Here is a 17,275-nt window from a genome sequence, read left to right as displayed (position 1 = left end):
TGCATGTAATTAAAAACTGAGTTATTCAATAAAATCTGACTGTATAGCAACAATTGCTCTTTTCCTTATTTCTCTGTTCACGTTGTTGAGGTGGCCGAGCATGCTTAGTTCCATCCATGAATTAGAAGCTGTGACAGTTAAAGGGAGAGAGCTGCAGCAGAAAGGAGCTTCCAACTTGAAATAAATCTAGAGCAATTGGGCCAATGCATGGGGAGATCTTGGATTTGTGAGGTACAGGGCTGGTTCTAGCTTTGTTAGAAAGAGATTATCATGTACTATATGATGCCTGATTTTCATTTTTTACATTAGTCATGGTATAACCCCTTTAATTTATGGATGACTGACATATTCTTGAAAGCCTGACCTAATGTAATTTTGGAGTTTTCAAATGGGCATTATATTCACTCCTTATAGAGTAGGGTTGGCAAATGTCTAGACTTTTTATATGCTTACCATTATCTATTAAATAGGCTTACATGGCCATTGAAAAGTTGGCGTATCTGATTTCTCACACTATAGAAGACACGGGCTACATTCTTCTTGTTTTTGATCAACATTTTTTCCTTGAGAAGTTAATATTAAAACTGATATTAATCCTAAAATCGGACTATTACAATGTTTTTGTAAAATGAATAGCTAGGCCCATGAGGATTCCCTGGGTGAGAATTGGAATCTAATGAGCTTTTTTCTGTTTGTATCTATAAATGCACAGCTGTGATTCCCGCACCAAATTTAAGGAGAAGCTTTCGCTTCCTGATTATCCACTTTACACTTGCTGTGTTTATGTTAACTGATAAAATGAAATATAGATGCACATAAAACAGCAGCTCTCATGGGGAGCTATCCTCTTACTTAGAAAGTTTTAATTATCCAGAAATTAATTATGAGCTTACTGTCTAAATGCACCAAAAGGTGTGAGGTTTTTAAAGGTCCCCAAGGCCATTGCTCCTTCACAGAGGGTTAGGCAAAGAATCAGACAGTGGGCAATGCTGGTTCTGGCAATTATGCATAATGAGCATCTGGCTGGGGACAGAAGACTATTAAAAGTTTTTTTTTGTTTGCAATATGCAACTTCTATTGCATACATGTAAAAATTTTCATAAGTGAAGTTTTGCAAATTTGGCAAAGATGTTTCTAAGCCCAGAATAAGCAATTCCAAAAAGCTGTTAGTCACAACGTACTTGGGGGTCATTTTCATATATTGAATACAATCTTAAACTAGCCATTATGGGCATATACAGGGCCTTGCAAAGTATTCACCCCTTGACTTTTTTTTTGTATTTTGATGCCTCACAACTTGGAATCAGCATGGATTGTTTGAGGATTTGCATCATTTAATTTACAGAACATGCCCACAACTTTAAAGATGCGTTTTTTTATTTTTTTTATTGTGAAGCAAATAACAAATAGGACAAAATAACAGAAAAAGTCAATGTGCATAACTATTCACCCCCCTAAAGTTAATACTTTGTAGAGCCACCTTGTACGTCAATCACAGCTCCAAGTCGCTTTGGATAAGTCTCTATGAGCTTGCCACATCTTACCACTGGGATTTTTGCCCATTCCTCCTTGCAAAACTGCTCCAGCTCCTTCAGGTTGGATGGTTTGCACTTGTGAACAGCAACCTTTAAGTCTGACCACAGATTTTCTATTAGATTGAGATCTGGGCTTTGACTATTTACATGTTTCCCTCTAAACCAGTCAAGTGTTGCTTTAGCAGTGTGTTTAGGGTCATTGTCCTGCTGGAAGGTGAACCTCCGTCCTAGCCTCAAATCACGCACAGAGTGGTACAGGTTTTGCTCAAGAATATCCCTATATTTAGCACCATCAATCTTTCCCTCAACTCCGACCAGTTTCCCTGTCCCGGCTGCTAAAAAAAAAACATCCCCACAGCATGATGCTGCCCCCACCATGTTTCATGGTGGGGATGGTGTTCTTTGAGTGATGTGATGAGTTGGGTTTACGCCAGACATAGCGTTTTCTTTGATGGCCAAAAAGTTCAATTTTAGTCTCATCAGACCAGAGCACCTTCCTTCAAACATTTTGGGAGTCTCCCACATGCCTTTTCGCAAACTCACAACGTGCCTTTTTGTTTTTAGCTGAAAGTAATGGCTTTCTTCTGGCCACTCTGCCATAAAGCCCAACCCTATAGAGCGCACGGCTTATTGTCGTGCTATGTACAGATACTCCAGTCTCTGCTGTGGAACTCTGCAACTCCTCCAGCATTACCTTAGGTCTCTGTGCTGCCTCTCTGATTAATGCCCTTCTTGCCCGGTCCGTGAGTTTTGGTGGACTGCCGTCTCTTGGCAGGTTTGCTGTTGTGCCATGTTCTTTCCATTTGGTTATGATAGATTTGATGGTGCTCCTGAGGATCCATTCACTTCAATGGGGCAGCAAAAGATGTGGACAGCACTCCTTGTGCTGTCCGCATCTGTTGCTCCGTTCCGAGGCCCCGCAAAAAAATTGTAGCATGTACTATTCTTGTCCGTTTTGCGGACAAGAATAGGCATGTCTACAATGGGCCGCTCGTTCCGTTCTGCAAATTGCGGAAGGCACACGGGCGGCTTCCGTTTTTTGCAACAAAACGGCACGGTCATGTGCATGTAACCTAAATCTAATGACCCTTTTTAAGTAAATTTGTCTCTCCCCTTATATAGGGATGATTACGGCTTCACTCTTTTGATCCCAAGTGAAGGGTTGGATGAAAAGAATGGAACAGCTGTTGGTAGGATGCCATGTAATGATCTCTATGGTAGAATATTTTCTGGCTGGAGATCTAAATGATAGCACCGACTTTCCCATTTCAGGAATTTCCTAATATGATGGATATTCTTAGAAGACTTGCCAATTACCTGTTAGTTTGATGGATAGAAAAATGAACAGTATTAATCACAGTAAAACAAGCCGTTGCATTAACTTCTGTGAAGAAGTGTATTGATTCATGGTCCACTGTGTCAGCGATGAAGCATTGACTTCTGCTTTTAACTCTTGCACTGTCTCATAGTTACTTTGTGGTACTTTGCCCATGTTCAGTTGTCCATTACTACTGCACTTCAGTCACAAGGAAATCATTCAGATGTAATATCTATTCTTTGTACCCAGTAACCAGAGCATGAAACCTTCATAAATTGCTCCTGATGTTGATGACCTATCAATAGGTCATTAACATCCGATTGGTGAAGGTCTGACACCCCACTCCCCCACCGAACAGTTGATCTCTGCAGCCCCCAACGGTGGAAATAGCACTGTAACTGGAACATAAAGCACAGCTCTGTTGAAAGTGTAGTGGTTGTACTAGGTTACTGCAGGTCAGCTCCCAATAAAGGGTAACTGTCATGTTTTCATCAATTTTTTTTAGCATATGTTACTGCAGCAGCAGCATTATGCATAAAGTAATCTTTAATTTCTTCACATACCACTGTTTTCCTTGAGTTTTTCACTTAGTTACGGCTGTTTAAACATTTACAATATGAGGACCTTCTCAAGATGGCTCCTCTGCCATTCTCTGAGGCCAAAACTGCCTTCCCTCCCTTCCCATACACACTTGCTGTAGCCAGAAGCTCCCTGCCAGACAATCAGATTGGATTACTGAGAGACATGCCTCCTCCCTCTGAAGCCTAATGCAGGCATGCAGTATGAAGGATCTCCCCTCTGTCTTCTGTTTACATTAAGTTGGGAGACAGACAAGCCCTAGTAACAGTCTTTTAAGGGTGTAGTGGAAAGGGACAGAGGACATTAATGAAAGCTAGTATTATAAGGTAATTATATATCTTTTGACAATCATTGACAGACTAACTCAGGTATACATGCCTTGCTCTAATAAACTAGCAAATAAAAAAAATATGACAATTACCCTTTAAGTGAATGGGAGCTGAGCTGCAGTAACCCAGCATGGCCACTACAAATTGAACGGAGCTACGCTTCCTATTTTTTTAAATATACATATGACATGGAAAATGTAAAAAATCACACACAAAAAATCTCAGGTTTCTGTGATGTAAAAAAATGAGATAAAGATAATGTGACCTATAAACTGTACAACTGAATTGAAAAACAAACTGAAATCTTTTAGGTAGAGGGAAGAAAAAATATAAAAATAAAATAATATGGTTGCATAAGTGTGCACACCCTTAAACTAATACTTTGTTGAAGCACCTTTTGATTTTATTACAGCACTCAGTCTTTTTGGGTATGAGTCTGTTAGCATGGCCTGAAGGTTTTGTGCCAATATTGACTGGTATTCAGAACTGTTCATAATTCCCTCTAGCTTAACTAAGGCCCCAGTTGCAGCTGACGAAAAAAGCCCTAAAGCATGATGCTGCCACCACCATGCTTCACTGTGGGTATGGTATTCTTTTGGTGATGTGCAGTGTTGTTTTTGCGCCAAACATATCTTTTGGAATTATGGCCAAAAAGTTCAACCTTGGTTTCATCAGACCATAACCTTTTCCCACATGCTTTTTGGAGACTTCAGATGTGTTTTTGCAAAATGTAGCCTGGCTTGGATGTTTTTCTTCGTAAGAAAGGGCTTTTATCTTGCCATTCTACCCCATATGAAGAATACGGGAGATTGTTGTCACATGCACCACACAGCCAGTACTTGCCAGATATTCCTGCAGCTCCTTTAATGTTGCCGTAGGCCTCTTGGTAGCCTCCCAGACCTGTCATGGGGCACCAAAGGCGCACTCGGTCTCCCATCAGCCGCAGACCTGCTGCTTAGCTTCGGGAGCGAGGATCTGTGTTTGGCCTTGTTCCCAGGGCGGCTTTTGCTAGCTGGGAGGCTCCCTGCTCCTAGGTCTACCTTGAGCGCCGAGCTGATCACTTGGTGCTCGACTTGTCTGTCTGTCAGTCATGTGACGCTGGCCACGTCACATGACCCTCAGACCCCACTATAAATACAGGCAGCCTGCTGGCCACAGGTTGTCTGTTAATTCTAGGTTCCTGGCTATTTGTTGGACTACTGATTACTCACCTGATCCTGTTCCCTGACGATCCTTTGCCTGCTCCTGCTGTACTGTGCATCCCTCCTGGTATTGTGACCTCGGCTTCCACCTGACTACTCTTTGCGGACTCCTATGGTACTTCTCTACTTTCCTGGTATTTGACCCCAGCTTCTCCTGACCATTCTTTGCTTAACCCTTTGTACTGTGTAGCTCTCTTGGTTCTGACCCGGTCCGTTCACATTCCGTTATTTGTCTTGTCTGTCTTCCCAGCACGTATCCTAAGTTAGGGACTGCCGTCTAGTTGTCTCCTGTCATTAGGACTTGCGAGGCAAGTAGGCAGGGCCAGGGGTGAGGGTGGAGCGCAGTGGTCACTATCCTTCCCCCTGTGTGTAGTGTACGTGACCGTCACAGATTAACAGGCCGTAACCTAACCACTGTATCATGAATCCTCTGGTGACCCTGACTGACCATGCCTCTAACCTGACGCAGATAGTGCAGGAGCTAGGGGAGAAACTCTGTTCTTTTGAGCTAGGACAAGGTACTTCCATCCCTCAGGCCTCCAGTCCACATTTAGAGCCCCAGATTAAGCTTCCTGAGATCGGAAGAAGTTTCTTTCTTTTAAAGAAAATTGTTAACTTTTTTTCCGTTTGCTCCCTGTATCCTCTGGCCCCGAAAGTCAACGTGTGGGCATTGTCATTTCCCGGTTCCAGGGTGATCCCCAGGACTGGGCATTTTCTTTACCTGCTGACGCCAGTTTAACATCAGTGGAGGTTTTTTTCAGGCCCTGGGTACCCTGTATGATGAACCAGACAGGACACTGGTAGCTGAGACTGCTCTAAAGGTTCTGGTTCAGGGTGATCTACCTGCGGAGAAGTATTGCACCCAATTCAGAAGGTGGTGTGTTCCCTCAGGATGGAATGAACCAGCACTTAAGAGTCAGTTCAGGTCAGGTCTGTCTGATAACTTAAAGGATCTTCTAGTGAGTTATTAGCTTCCAGAGACTCTAGAGGAGATGATGACCCTTGTAGTCCGACTTGGCCTACAGGTTAGAGAGAGACGACAGGAACGACAGTTCTCTTCTCAGATAGTGGTCGATAGGTTTAGCAAGATGGTTCATTTCATTCCTCTCTCTAAACTCCCGAATGTCAAGACCCTGGCGTCTATTTTTGTGAAAGAAATTGTACGGTTACATGGTATCCCGGAAAATATTGTATCTGACAGGGGTGTGCAGTTTGTATCCAAATTATGGAGGGCTTTCTGTCAAAGATGTCAGATTTCGTTGTCTTTTTCCTCCGCTTACCACCCTGAGAGTAATGGGCAGACTGAACGCCTTAATCAGTCTGTGGAACAATTCCTGAGGTCGTATGTTGCTGATGACCAGCAATTATAGGTTAAATACCTTCTGTTGGCAGAATTAGCTTTAAATAACCGTGTTAATTCTTCTGCTGGGGTCTCCCCTTTCTTTTGTAACCATGGTTTTCATCCCCATTTTCATTCTGGGTCGTCCATCTCCTCCTCTAACCCTGAAGCGGATAAACTCTCCTCCGAACTGTGCACAGTTTGGGCCCGGGTTCAATCGAATCTAGAAAAGGCTCAAAGTTCCCAAAAACTCAAGGCCGATAGGAGACGTTCCAAGGGGGTGAACTTTCAGGTTGGGGATAAAGTATGGGTGTCCTCCAAGAATCTATCTCTCAAGGTAACTTCTAGAAAATTTGCTCCTCGTTTTATTGGACCGTATAAGATCACGGAGGTGATTAATCCGGTATCGTTTAAGTTGGAGCTGCCCGAGTCGTTCCACATTCATAATGTATTTCATAAATCTCTACTTAAAAAATATTTTAAACCTGTTGTAACTTCGAAAGCCTCGCCTCCGCCGGTTCTTGTTAATGATGCTGTCGAGTATGTGGTGTCTAAGATAGTGGATGTCAGGAGAGTGCGTAATTCCTTACAGTACCTGATTCCCTGCTCCTAGGTCTGCCTTGAGCGCCGAGCTGATCACTCGGTGCTCGACTTGTCTGTCTGTCGGTCATGTGACGCTGGCCACGTCACATGACCCTCAGACCCCACTATAAATACAGGCAGCCTGCTGGCCACAGGTTGCTTGTTAATTCTAGGTTCCTGGCTATTTGTTGGACTACTGATTACTCACCTGATCCTGTTCCCTTACGAGCCTTTGCCTGCTCCTCCTGTACTGTTCATCCCGCCTGGTATTGTGACTTCGGCTTCCACCTGACTACTCTTTGCGGACTCATCTGGTGCTTCTCTACTCTCCTGGTATTTGACCCCAGCTTCTCCTGACCATTCTTTGCGTAACCCTTTGTACTGCGTAGCTCTCTTGGTTCTGACCCGGTCCGTTCACATTCCGTTATTTGTCTTGTCTGTCTTCCCAGCACGTATCCTAAGTTAGGGACTGCACTCTAGTTGTCCCCTGTCATTAGTACTTGCGAGGCAAGTAGGCAGGGCCAGGGGTGAGGGTGGAGCGCAGTGGTCACTATCCTCCCCCTGTGTGTATTGTACGTGACAGTCACAAGACCAGTTTTCTTGTCTTTTCATCAATTTTGGAGGGATGTCCAGTTCTTGGTAATGTCACTGTTGTGCCATATTTTCTCCACTTGATGATGACTGTCTTCACTGTGTTCCATGGTATATCTAATGCCTTAGAATTTCTTTTGTACCTTTCTCCTGACTGATACCTTTTAACAATGAGATCCCTCTGATGCTTTGGAAGCTCTCTGTGGACCATGGCTTTTGCTATGGGATGCGACTAAGAAAATTTCAGGAAAGACCAACTGGAGCAGCTGAACTTTATTTGGGGTTAATCAGAGGCACTTTAAATGATGGCAGGTGTATACTGACTCCTATTTAACATTATTTTGAATGTGATTGCTTAATTCTGAACACAGCTACAGTTATATGTGCACACCTATGCAACCACATTATTTTAGTTTTTTTAGTGTTCTTCCCTCCACCTAATAGATTTCAGTTTGTTTTTCAATTGAGTGGTACAGTTTATAAGTCACATTAAAGGTGGAAAAATTTCTGAAATTAATTATCTTTGTCTAATTTTTTGCATCACAGAAAACTGACATTTTAACAGGGGTGTGTAGACTTTTTATATCCACTGTATTTCTTGAAAATATGGTATATGTGTACACTAAATGAAGAACAATATTGGGACACGAACACATTACACCTACTGGAGATTTTATCACATCTCGTTCTAAATCAATAGACATTAATGATAATTAGTTGTGTTGACCGAATCAAAGTATCTGAAGTGGACCTCAATCTAACTTTCAGGAAAAATTTGATTCACCATAAAGCCAAATTTCCTCACGCTTCATGGTAGCAAATCAATTTTTCCTAAAATGGTGGTTGACAATAAAAAAAAATTCTACTCCCCTCATCCACTTGCTTGCGGCGAGGCCATTCACTCATGTCTTGATTGAAGAAAACCCACCAAAGGACCTGTGGAGAGAGTGATGACGTCACCACGTGATCACACTGGGAGTGCGTATTCACGTAATCGGTGATTAACCCCTGAACAGCTTAATGTGAGTTACAGATGCTGCGATTAGAGGGGTTAACTCACAGGGCACTTCTACCAAACTTTACAGTTGGCACAATGCGGTCAAGCAGGTAATGCAGCAACCTAGGAGAGAGGGAGAATATAGAAGAGATATTGGCAAGAATGGTGGTTATAGCTGTTTCTCACTCTGACGCTCTCCTGAGTCATGCAGTGATAGGAAGGGGATACCCTTTTTTTCTTTGGGGCACACCTTGGCTCTGGTAGTTTGTGGTGGCCTCGATGGTGATGAATTGTGAGGTGCAAGACAGGGTCCCTTGGCAGCCAGTGATGGTGTGGCGGTGCAGAATATTTTTTTTACTGATTCAATCAAGTTCAGGTACATTAGTCACATGCATGGACAGGCATTTTTTACATACAATGTGCAATTTCCACACTTGTCACAGTTCACATGTCTGCAGTAGTAGTGAACTGGTCAAATTTTCTCTCTGAAGCAATTTTCCTCACACTGCACTTTTCTTTACCACACTTAAGCATCCAGAAGTAGGGGTGCAACACTTTGCACTTTCTTAATGCAATGCATCCATGGGACAGTGCCCTCTATATGACAAACTAAGTTCTACTCCTCATTGCAGGTTTGGTTCCACAATATCCTCAATGGGATATGGATATTTAGCAACTTCCACAGTGTGATAATAAAGTATGTCCACTCACTAGAAGATTTAAATCTCCTGAACAAGTTCATTGTAGAGTATATAAGCTTTTATTTACACAATTTATCTGCACAGAGCTTATTTACTTACCTCTTCTTAACACTGGTATGCTCCTCAAATATGTATTTTCTGGTATTTCTTCCACTTGATTATTTCAATTTGATTCTGGTTCACTATAAATGGCTGTTTCTTCACTCCTTCTACTTCAAAGTCTAGACATTGACTCACTTATCCCCTCCTCCCTATAGGGAGGGTTGTAACAGCCCGACCTAATGGTGACAATAAATAGTTTACTCCCAACTTCTAGAAAAAGGCATAATCACAACAAAGCACCCTTGAGAACCCCTTTAGCAGTGTGCCACTACAGTAGCAGTGCGACACTGCAGGTAACGTTCTCCTGGCATTCGTTAAACCCATAGTTTTCCATCAGACTGCCAAATAGAAAAGCGTTATTCGTCATTTCATAAAACATGTTACCAGGGCTCCAGAGTCCAGTTGCGGAGTGCATTACACCATTCCATCCAACGATTGGCATTATGTTTGGTGATCTAAAGTTTGCATGCAGCTGCTCAGCTGTGGAAACCCATGCCATGAAGCCCCTTGACACACAATTCTTATGCTGATATTAATGCTAGAAGAGGTTTGGAGCTCTGCAGTTATTGAGTCAGCAGAGTGTTGGCGACTTTTATCCACTATACGGCTCTGCACTTGGTAACCCTGCCCTGTAACTTTATCTGGTTGCTGTGGCTCTTAAACACTTCCATTTTGCAATAATACCAATCACAGTTGATGGTGGAATATCAAGGTGGGAAGAAATTTCACAAAGTGACTTGTTGCAATTAGTATTTATCAAATCGAAGTATCTGAAGTGGACTTTGATACGAATTTCAGGAAAATTTGATTCACCATGAAGCCGAATTTCCTCACGCTTCGTGGTAACAAATCAATTTTTCCTAAGATGGTGGCTGAAAAAAAAATATGATACTCACCTCATCCACTTGCTCATGGAGAGGCCGTCCTCTCCCGTCTTGATTGAAGAAAACCCGCCAAAGGACCTACGGTGAGTGTGATAACATCACTACATGATCACGCTGGGCGTGCGCAGTGACCTCATCATGCTCGCCGCAGGTCTTTTGGCGGGTTTTCTTCAATCAAGACGGGAGCAGTCGGTCTCTGCGCTGGTGGATGAAATGAGTATAATTTTTTTAACCCCTGAACAACTTAATGTGAATCACAGATGTCGCAATCAGTGTTGAATGCGGCATCTGAGTGGTTAAAAGACGGGGGCAGTGTGATCGCCATTTCCTGTCATTGCACCTGCTCCATACAATGGAAAGCAATTCGTGGCAAAGTAATTTATAACTAATCGAATTTTTTGTCAAAGTTCGGCAAAGCAGCCAAATAAAAATTTTCAAAACTTCCCTAATCTCTAGTTGCAATGGTGGCTTCTTATTACAGTACCATGCTGCAATTCAGTGAGGTCTTTAGAGTGACCCATTCTTTCACAAATGTTTGTAGAGGGATACTGCATGTATAGGGGCTGGATTTTATACACCTGCGGTAATGGGACCGTATGAAACACCTTAATCCAATGATTAAGGTGGTGTGTCTCAATTCTTTTGTCCAAATAGTGTAGCTTGAGGTGTGCTTCCAATAATTTCTGTATGCAATCAACATTTAGTTTTCTGACTACCGAGGCGCACAGAGGGAACTGACCATAAGAAAATTGTTTAGTGTATTTTGATGTTTGAAATAACATAAATGAAGCGCTTGTCACTTTTATACTGTGTCCGTATTCCCCAGGTTTCCTAGTTAGTCTATCCAATTCTCTGATGAAACAATAGTAATTTACACATTTATAAATGGTGAAAACACTGTAATATGCTCTGCTCCAACAGCAATAGCTTTGTGATTATATCAATCTTCTATGTTAGTCTACCGAGATAGAAGTATACTTAATAAGTCACACCTGAAAATGAAATGGGTTCGAGGAGATGAAGTAAGAACAAGAATCAGACCGTACATATGCCTTATACCAAAGCACATATATGTATATGCATTTACATTATTTTCTGCATTTTACAGAGGCCGAGGACCACAGCAGTTATCAAACTTTCATTCCTAAAAACTGGCCCTGTAAAAGTGCCTCTGATCACCTGCCAAATGAGCAAGTGATTCTTTTGTGTTCCACCTAAAATCGTCTTTTATCAGCAGTACCCCTTCCTTTGTAAACAAGGGGTGCACTGCTGACAGTATTCAGACTGAATGCGGGACAGACAATCACAGTAACGATTGTCCACCCTGATTCTTTTTGTATCAGGAACCCTGCAAAATGTACTAATCCCCCAGGGGACAAAGGGGTAAAACTTAACATTTAATGTGTATTTCTAAAATAGATAAGCGCTAGCAAGGAGAGCCTCTAATACAAACAAACAAAAGACAGCCCACTAGGGCCTAGACAAACGCTGGATGGTAACAGAAATAATAGCATGAAAAGGAACGTTCTCACCCATCAAATGCTGTAGACGTGGATGGTAGAGTCTCATTCGTGCTGCGATTTTCATGCGGTAGACAATGTTGATATGTTACCATACCGGATTGGTGCCAGCGTGTAGACCTCAGCATGGACAGAAGTAGGGAGCATGGAGACCCTAAATCACCCTACTAGAGGGGCAGGGGCTATAACGCCCTACCTGTCTATACAAGGTACTGGTACAATGAACCTTTTGTACGAACACTTATTTCCAGTAATTGGCCCATATACAGTAAATGTGCTAGTGCCACTTTGTTGGCTGATCTGATTGCTTATGCAGCACACTCATCGGGGGAGATTTATCAAGACTGATGGAAGGGACAACTTAGCAACCAAGCAGATACCATCTTTTATTTTTCAGAGCGCCTTTGGAAAATGAAAGGACCAATCTGATTGGTTGCTAGGGGCAACTAAGTCCGTTTTCCTTTCATAAACCTCCCCCATTGTTTGTGGCCAGTACATCACCCAGTGTAAACTGGAATATGCTACCGACAGTCATTGAAACTGTATATTGCAATCGCAGTGACCATTTTTCATCCTCAAACAGATGCCCAGCAAGCGGGCAATGATTGTGAATGTATCAAATGGAGAAATACAGAACTGGATATGCACATCCACAATGCTATGCTTTGATCTAATTAACCTCGCTTCTCAGCGCAATATTCAGTGTACAGCCTGAACAAGAGGCATTAGTGTACATTTTGATCAAAAGGCATAAGCCCACTCACCACGTCAAGGTTGCCTCTTTGAGTGGGACCTACTCTAAACTTGGCGCAGCACTGCGCGGCGACCTCCAAATCCGGCGCGGCGACTAGCAGACGACAGGACCCGGTTGTAGAATCACTCCAGTTATGTCCTGCACCTGCCTTCTTTGTTTTAGAGGTGATATGATGGACATATTTGTCTCAGTTAACGTGGTTCTAATTAAATGACCAACTAAAAAAAAATGGCAAGTTTTTGAAACACGTTCAATTGCTTTGTCAAAAATGGTAAACTATTCATCTATAGCAAAACAGAAATACTGGACTTAAAGCAAACCTTAGATAGACACTGGGACAGATTTACCAATACCGTCTAAACAGTGTCAGACGAGTATCTGGGGCCTACCAGTAAAAATTATTCTGGGGGGCCACTCAAGCTACATGCCTGCAGCAGCAAGATGCTACAAGATGATTGTTTATCGGGCCCCTTCAGTGACTTTGAGCGGTAATTCCCTGGGAAAAGAGGATACAGGCTGGTCTGACTCTGTATACAGAAGTAATCTCAGCTCCCAGTGCATCTATCATAATAAACGGGTTGTTTGATGAATAAGATACCTAGTTTTGTATATGGATGAACAGGCTGGTTGAGATGTTGTACACTGTTTATTTGTATCTAGTACACTCAGTATATCTGTAAAGAATAAATCAAGGCAGCTGGACTTACTGTAACTCACAGTAAGTCCAGTTGCCTTGATTTATTCTTTACAGATATACCTTGACCTGGATAAATGAGAACCTTCACAGACATATAATACACAGAGAGAAAAATGCACCAAACAGATATAACACTGACTATGCTGGCAAGACATAAGTAAAGGTATTAAAAGCTGAGACTTTTGCCAATATGTTCCAGTCATGGAGATATCGGAGCCCAACATGCACCACGTCACGGTTCTCAGCATGGCAAGGGGTCCTAACCGCTGCTCTAACTGTGGTGTGAACACGGTCTAAAGGTGATATGGTTCAGCTCGCAGCCAAGCTCCCCCACAAATGCCCAGCATGGATACTGAGTAGTACTATGTGAATGGAACCAGGCCGCGAGCCACACCCACACCAGACCATGTGATGGAGGTTACCAGGTGCAAAAAAAGTGTTAGAATGCCAAGTAGGGCAAACGCACTCAAATCTAACAAGTCAGAAGCAAAAAAACAAAAAAATATATAGTGGCAATTCTGGAGGAGCTGCCAAACCCCTGACACTGTGGCGTGTCTTCTATTGGGGGAGCAGCCCGACCGCATGTGGACCGCAGTAATCGACTAACCCCAGCAAAATATGCATACAATGACATAGTACAGACATAGTACACTCAGTCTTCTGTGTCATGTGCCACTTGTGCAGGAGGTGGTGGACTAGGGTCTCTGGGGCCCACCGGTGGATCCACCTGTTCCCCTGTTGGCCAGTCCAAGCCTGAGTCTAAAAGTAAAGCAGTGTAAACTTGGACAGACAGTCTTAAACTGCGCCATAATTATCACAGTAGCTGATGTTCGATGATAAATCTGGAGAATTTTTAGACTGTCTAGTTTAATTTTGCACCTGTTTGTTGGCTTAGGTTTACTCCAAAAATAAGCCAAAATTCTGGAGCTTTTTTGGCCAACAGTGAGCCACATCTACTTGTTTTTCTCCACTTTTAGATGTTTGCATTGTGTGGTTAGTACGTTTTCTGCCCATTGAGTATTTAGTAGCTTTGTTGTTTTTGTGTCAATCGTGCTTCTTCCTACTAACATTTCCCCTCTAGTATTTCAACTAACATTACATTTTCTTTTGTCCTTTTCTCCCATTATTTTTCTTTCTTTCTCCCAGAACAAAGAAAAAGAACAAGCCTCTGAACCTCAAGATTCACAACAGTGTGGGCAGCTGTGAGAATATCCCATCTCAACGCTCACCGCTTCTCTCCGAACGCTCCCTCCGTTCTTTCTTTGTGGGCTACCCGTCTTTTCTCCCTTCTACTCCCCCTGTTCACACTGAACCTTCTTCTGCAAGTAAGTCTCCATGGTAACTAGGCAAACAAAAGCTAGACAAATGCTTTTTACTGCTTATTCTTTTGGTTGACTCAGTTCTCAGTACAGTTGATATAGTCTGGTTTACGTTTAGTTCTTGCACTTCGCTTTGTGAGGCACATATAACCATACTACAGGAGTATATGTCTCTCTGGATTATGTTTTACTGACTGACTTATGACATATTTTAAGCCTTCAAAAATAAAATCAAAGCCTTTCACTGGCCAAAAATAAAAAGTTCACAGGACTCCTGAATGCTCTTGTGCAATAAATAAGTGCATTCTGATGCTATCCATTCTATCCAGTACTCAGCCATTTGCTATACAGATATTTTTCTTCTAAGGCCTCATGCACAAGGCCGTTGTCCAGCCATTCCCGTATTGCGGCCCACAAACAGCAGGTGTGCAATATACGGGCCCTGGCCGTTTGTGCACTGCATCACAGATGCGGACCCATTCACTTGAATGGGTCCACAATCCGAAAGGTTTCTTCCTATGCCTCCGCACCGCAAGCAAATAGAACATGTTCTATTTTTTGGCGGTGCAGACGGGTCACGGACCCATTCAAGTTGAAAATGGTTCTGGATCCGTCTGTGGCAGCCTCATGGAAGGTGCCCGTGCATTGGGGGCAGAAAATTGTGTTCCCCAATGCACATAACGGCTGGGCAACTGCCATGTGTATGAGGCCTGAGTCAGAAGCAAAGAATGTAATGTTAAAAATCCTGATGTTTGATATTTCAGTCCCCAGAGCAAGGTCTTCTTATCCTTACGCCGTGCGTGAAAGGGCTGTAGTGCAGAGGAACTGGTAAAATGTCAAATCAAGTGTGTGAAAGGTCCTGGAAGGACTGTAGTGAAGCTCTATCACAGGCAGGGTGGATTTGATTTAAATCAAACTGATTTAAATCACTAGTCAGTAAGGCTTGATTTAAATCATAGTTTTCTACATAAAGACTCATTCTTGCTAGTATAACTTATAATATGCAAGTAGATGAAGATTCTTAGAATAACAACTTTTCATATTAGTTTGATTAGGTTGATTCTGCATTCATAGGTTTGTAGAAGTTAGGATTAAGGTCTTTTTCTCAACTCTGTTCATGTTATAGCATTTTTGCTGTGAAGAAGAGGCATGTGATCTCTGCTGAGTCAAATTCAGTTTTGAGAACTGCAAAAGTAAACCAAGCATCTGTGATAATATCTTGTAGGCAGAGAAACTGCCCAATAATCTTACAAAAACCTCTGGAAGAGCATGACATTGTGAATGGATTAATGGAATCTATTTACCCAAAAAATTAAACACATACAGCCTTATTCTACATAATTTAAAAACTAATCTTTATTTCATGATGGAATAACCTTTGGATGGTAATATATTTTCCTCAAAAAGCACTTTATATAAAAAAAATCTGATTATTTTTTTTTTTTTAAATCATTGATTTTTATCCACCCTTATAACAGGTCTCTGGGATCTTGCAGTTAAGTTAAATGGATTTTTTTCAGCAAACAAACCCTGTACCCTGTGGCAAGTAAAGTGGGGATTTCATGTTGCATTTGCTGTAAATCTTCTTGACCTAGCGGCTCGCATGATCTAAAGCTTATTTGTAAGGAGCAGGAGCTCAGATGTATGTCTGTTCCTCACCTGTCTCTGCCCTTAATGTGCTCCTTACTCTAGACTTGTGGTTATGATCTTATTTTTTAGATGAAGTTATGCTACTGTTAATACTAGTGTATTTCTGGCAGGGGCATAGCTATAGGGGGTGCAGAGATAGCAGTCGCTACCGGGCCCAGGAGCCTGAGGGGGCCCAAAGACCCTTGTGGTGCATAAGAAGACACCAGTATTATAGAAAGTGCATGCTGGTCAAGTTACACCTCTGGCTCAAGGGGGTGCCGTTTCAGTTCATGCCTCGGGCAGCACTAAGGCCTTGTGCGTCCTGCCCTGGCCACAAAGCACTGAGGGAAGGGGGCCCCAAGCTGAACTCTTGCACCAGGGCCCATGAGCCCTTAGCTTTGCCCCTGATTTCTGGTAAGGGGTATTGAAACTTTTAAAGCACATTGTAGCTTTTATACTTAAACGGTTTGTGCCAGGATATGGTCTAAGCACCTGATCAGTGGTTGTCCAACTGCTGGTACTCCCACCCTTCATGGGAATGGTGGTGTCAAGCCCTCATATGAATATACACCGCATATCTAAGATTCTCATCCTGTGAATATGGGAGAATTTGATATCCTGGCACAAACTCTTTAATGCCAGCTGCACGCCAACATATAATATGAATATTACAAGAACTGTATAATTATACCCACGTTTTGTTTTTTTATGTATAGATACTGCTTCTATTCCCTCTCAGATGCAGATGTTTTAAGGCGTCATTAATTAGATATCTATGTACCTCTGTGTCATTTATATAATCTGATCAGAAGTAGGGTGCAAGAAAAGGGCCTGAAAAAGCTTCTGAACAAGGAAGAAAAGGTTAGAGCTGAATGATCCTATTTCACGTCAAGAGGACATCTGAAACTACTTTGCTTCAATGGTTTATGTAAGGCATCTTAACAAAATGCATCACAGATCTGGCACTAACATATCAAATGATTGAAAGGAACACTTTAAATGTGACTGTTGGATTTGCACCTGCACAGTGTCTGAAAACAGGTCTTTGGCTTTTGCAATGAGAGGTGTGTGGGAAGTGCGTATTCATGTAATACCTATTATGACTGGCAATACAGGACTTTGATGTGCTCCCACTCTAACAGTGATTCATAATGAGATTGGCATGTTGGCGCCATACAATTAAATGCTTCTGCCACC

At 42.3% G+C, this 17,275-nt stretch overlaps 1 protein-coding gene across 1 annotated transcript in view; it reads left to right on the top strand.

Moving 5' to 3' along the window:
• Positions 1-17,275, top strand: part of KSR2 (kinase suppressor of ras 2) — a 569,936-nt gene that overhangs the window by 270,834 nt on the left and 281,827 nt on the right. The window contains exon 5 of the mRNA XM_044290777.1: positions 14,277-14,455. Coding sequence (XP_044146712.1) covers positions 14,277-14,455 — 179 coding nt within the window. The remainder of the gene's footprint in view (positions 1-14,276; positions 14,456-17,275) is intronic.

The sequence above is a fragment of the Bufo gargarizans genome, chromosome 1 (genome assembly GCF_014858855.1).
Source record: "Bufo gargarizans isolate SCDJY-AF-19 chromosome 1, ASM1485885v1, whole genome shotgun sequence".
Taxonomy (NCBI): Eukaryota; Metazoa; Chordata; class Amphibia; order Anura; family Bufonidae; genus Bufo; species Bufo gargarizans.
This window is presented reverse-complemented; position numbering and strand designations above follow the sequence as displayed.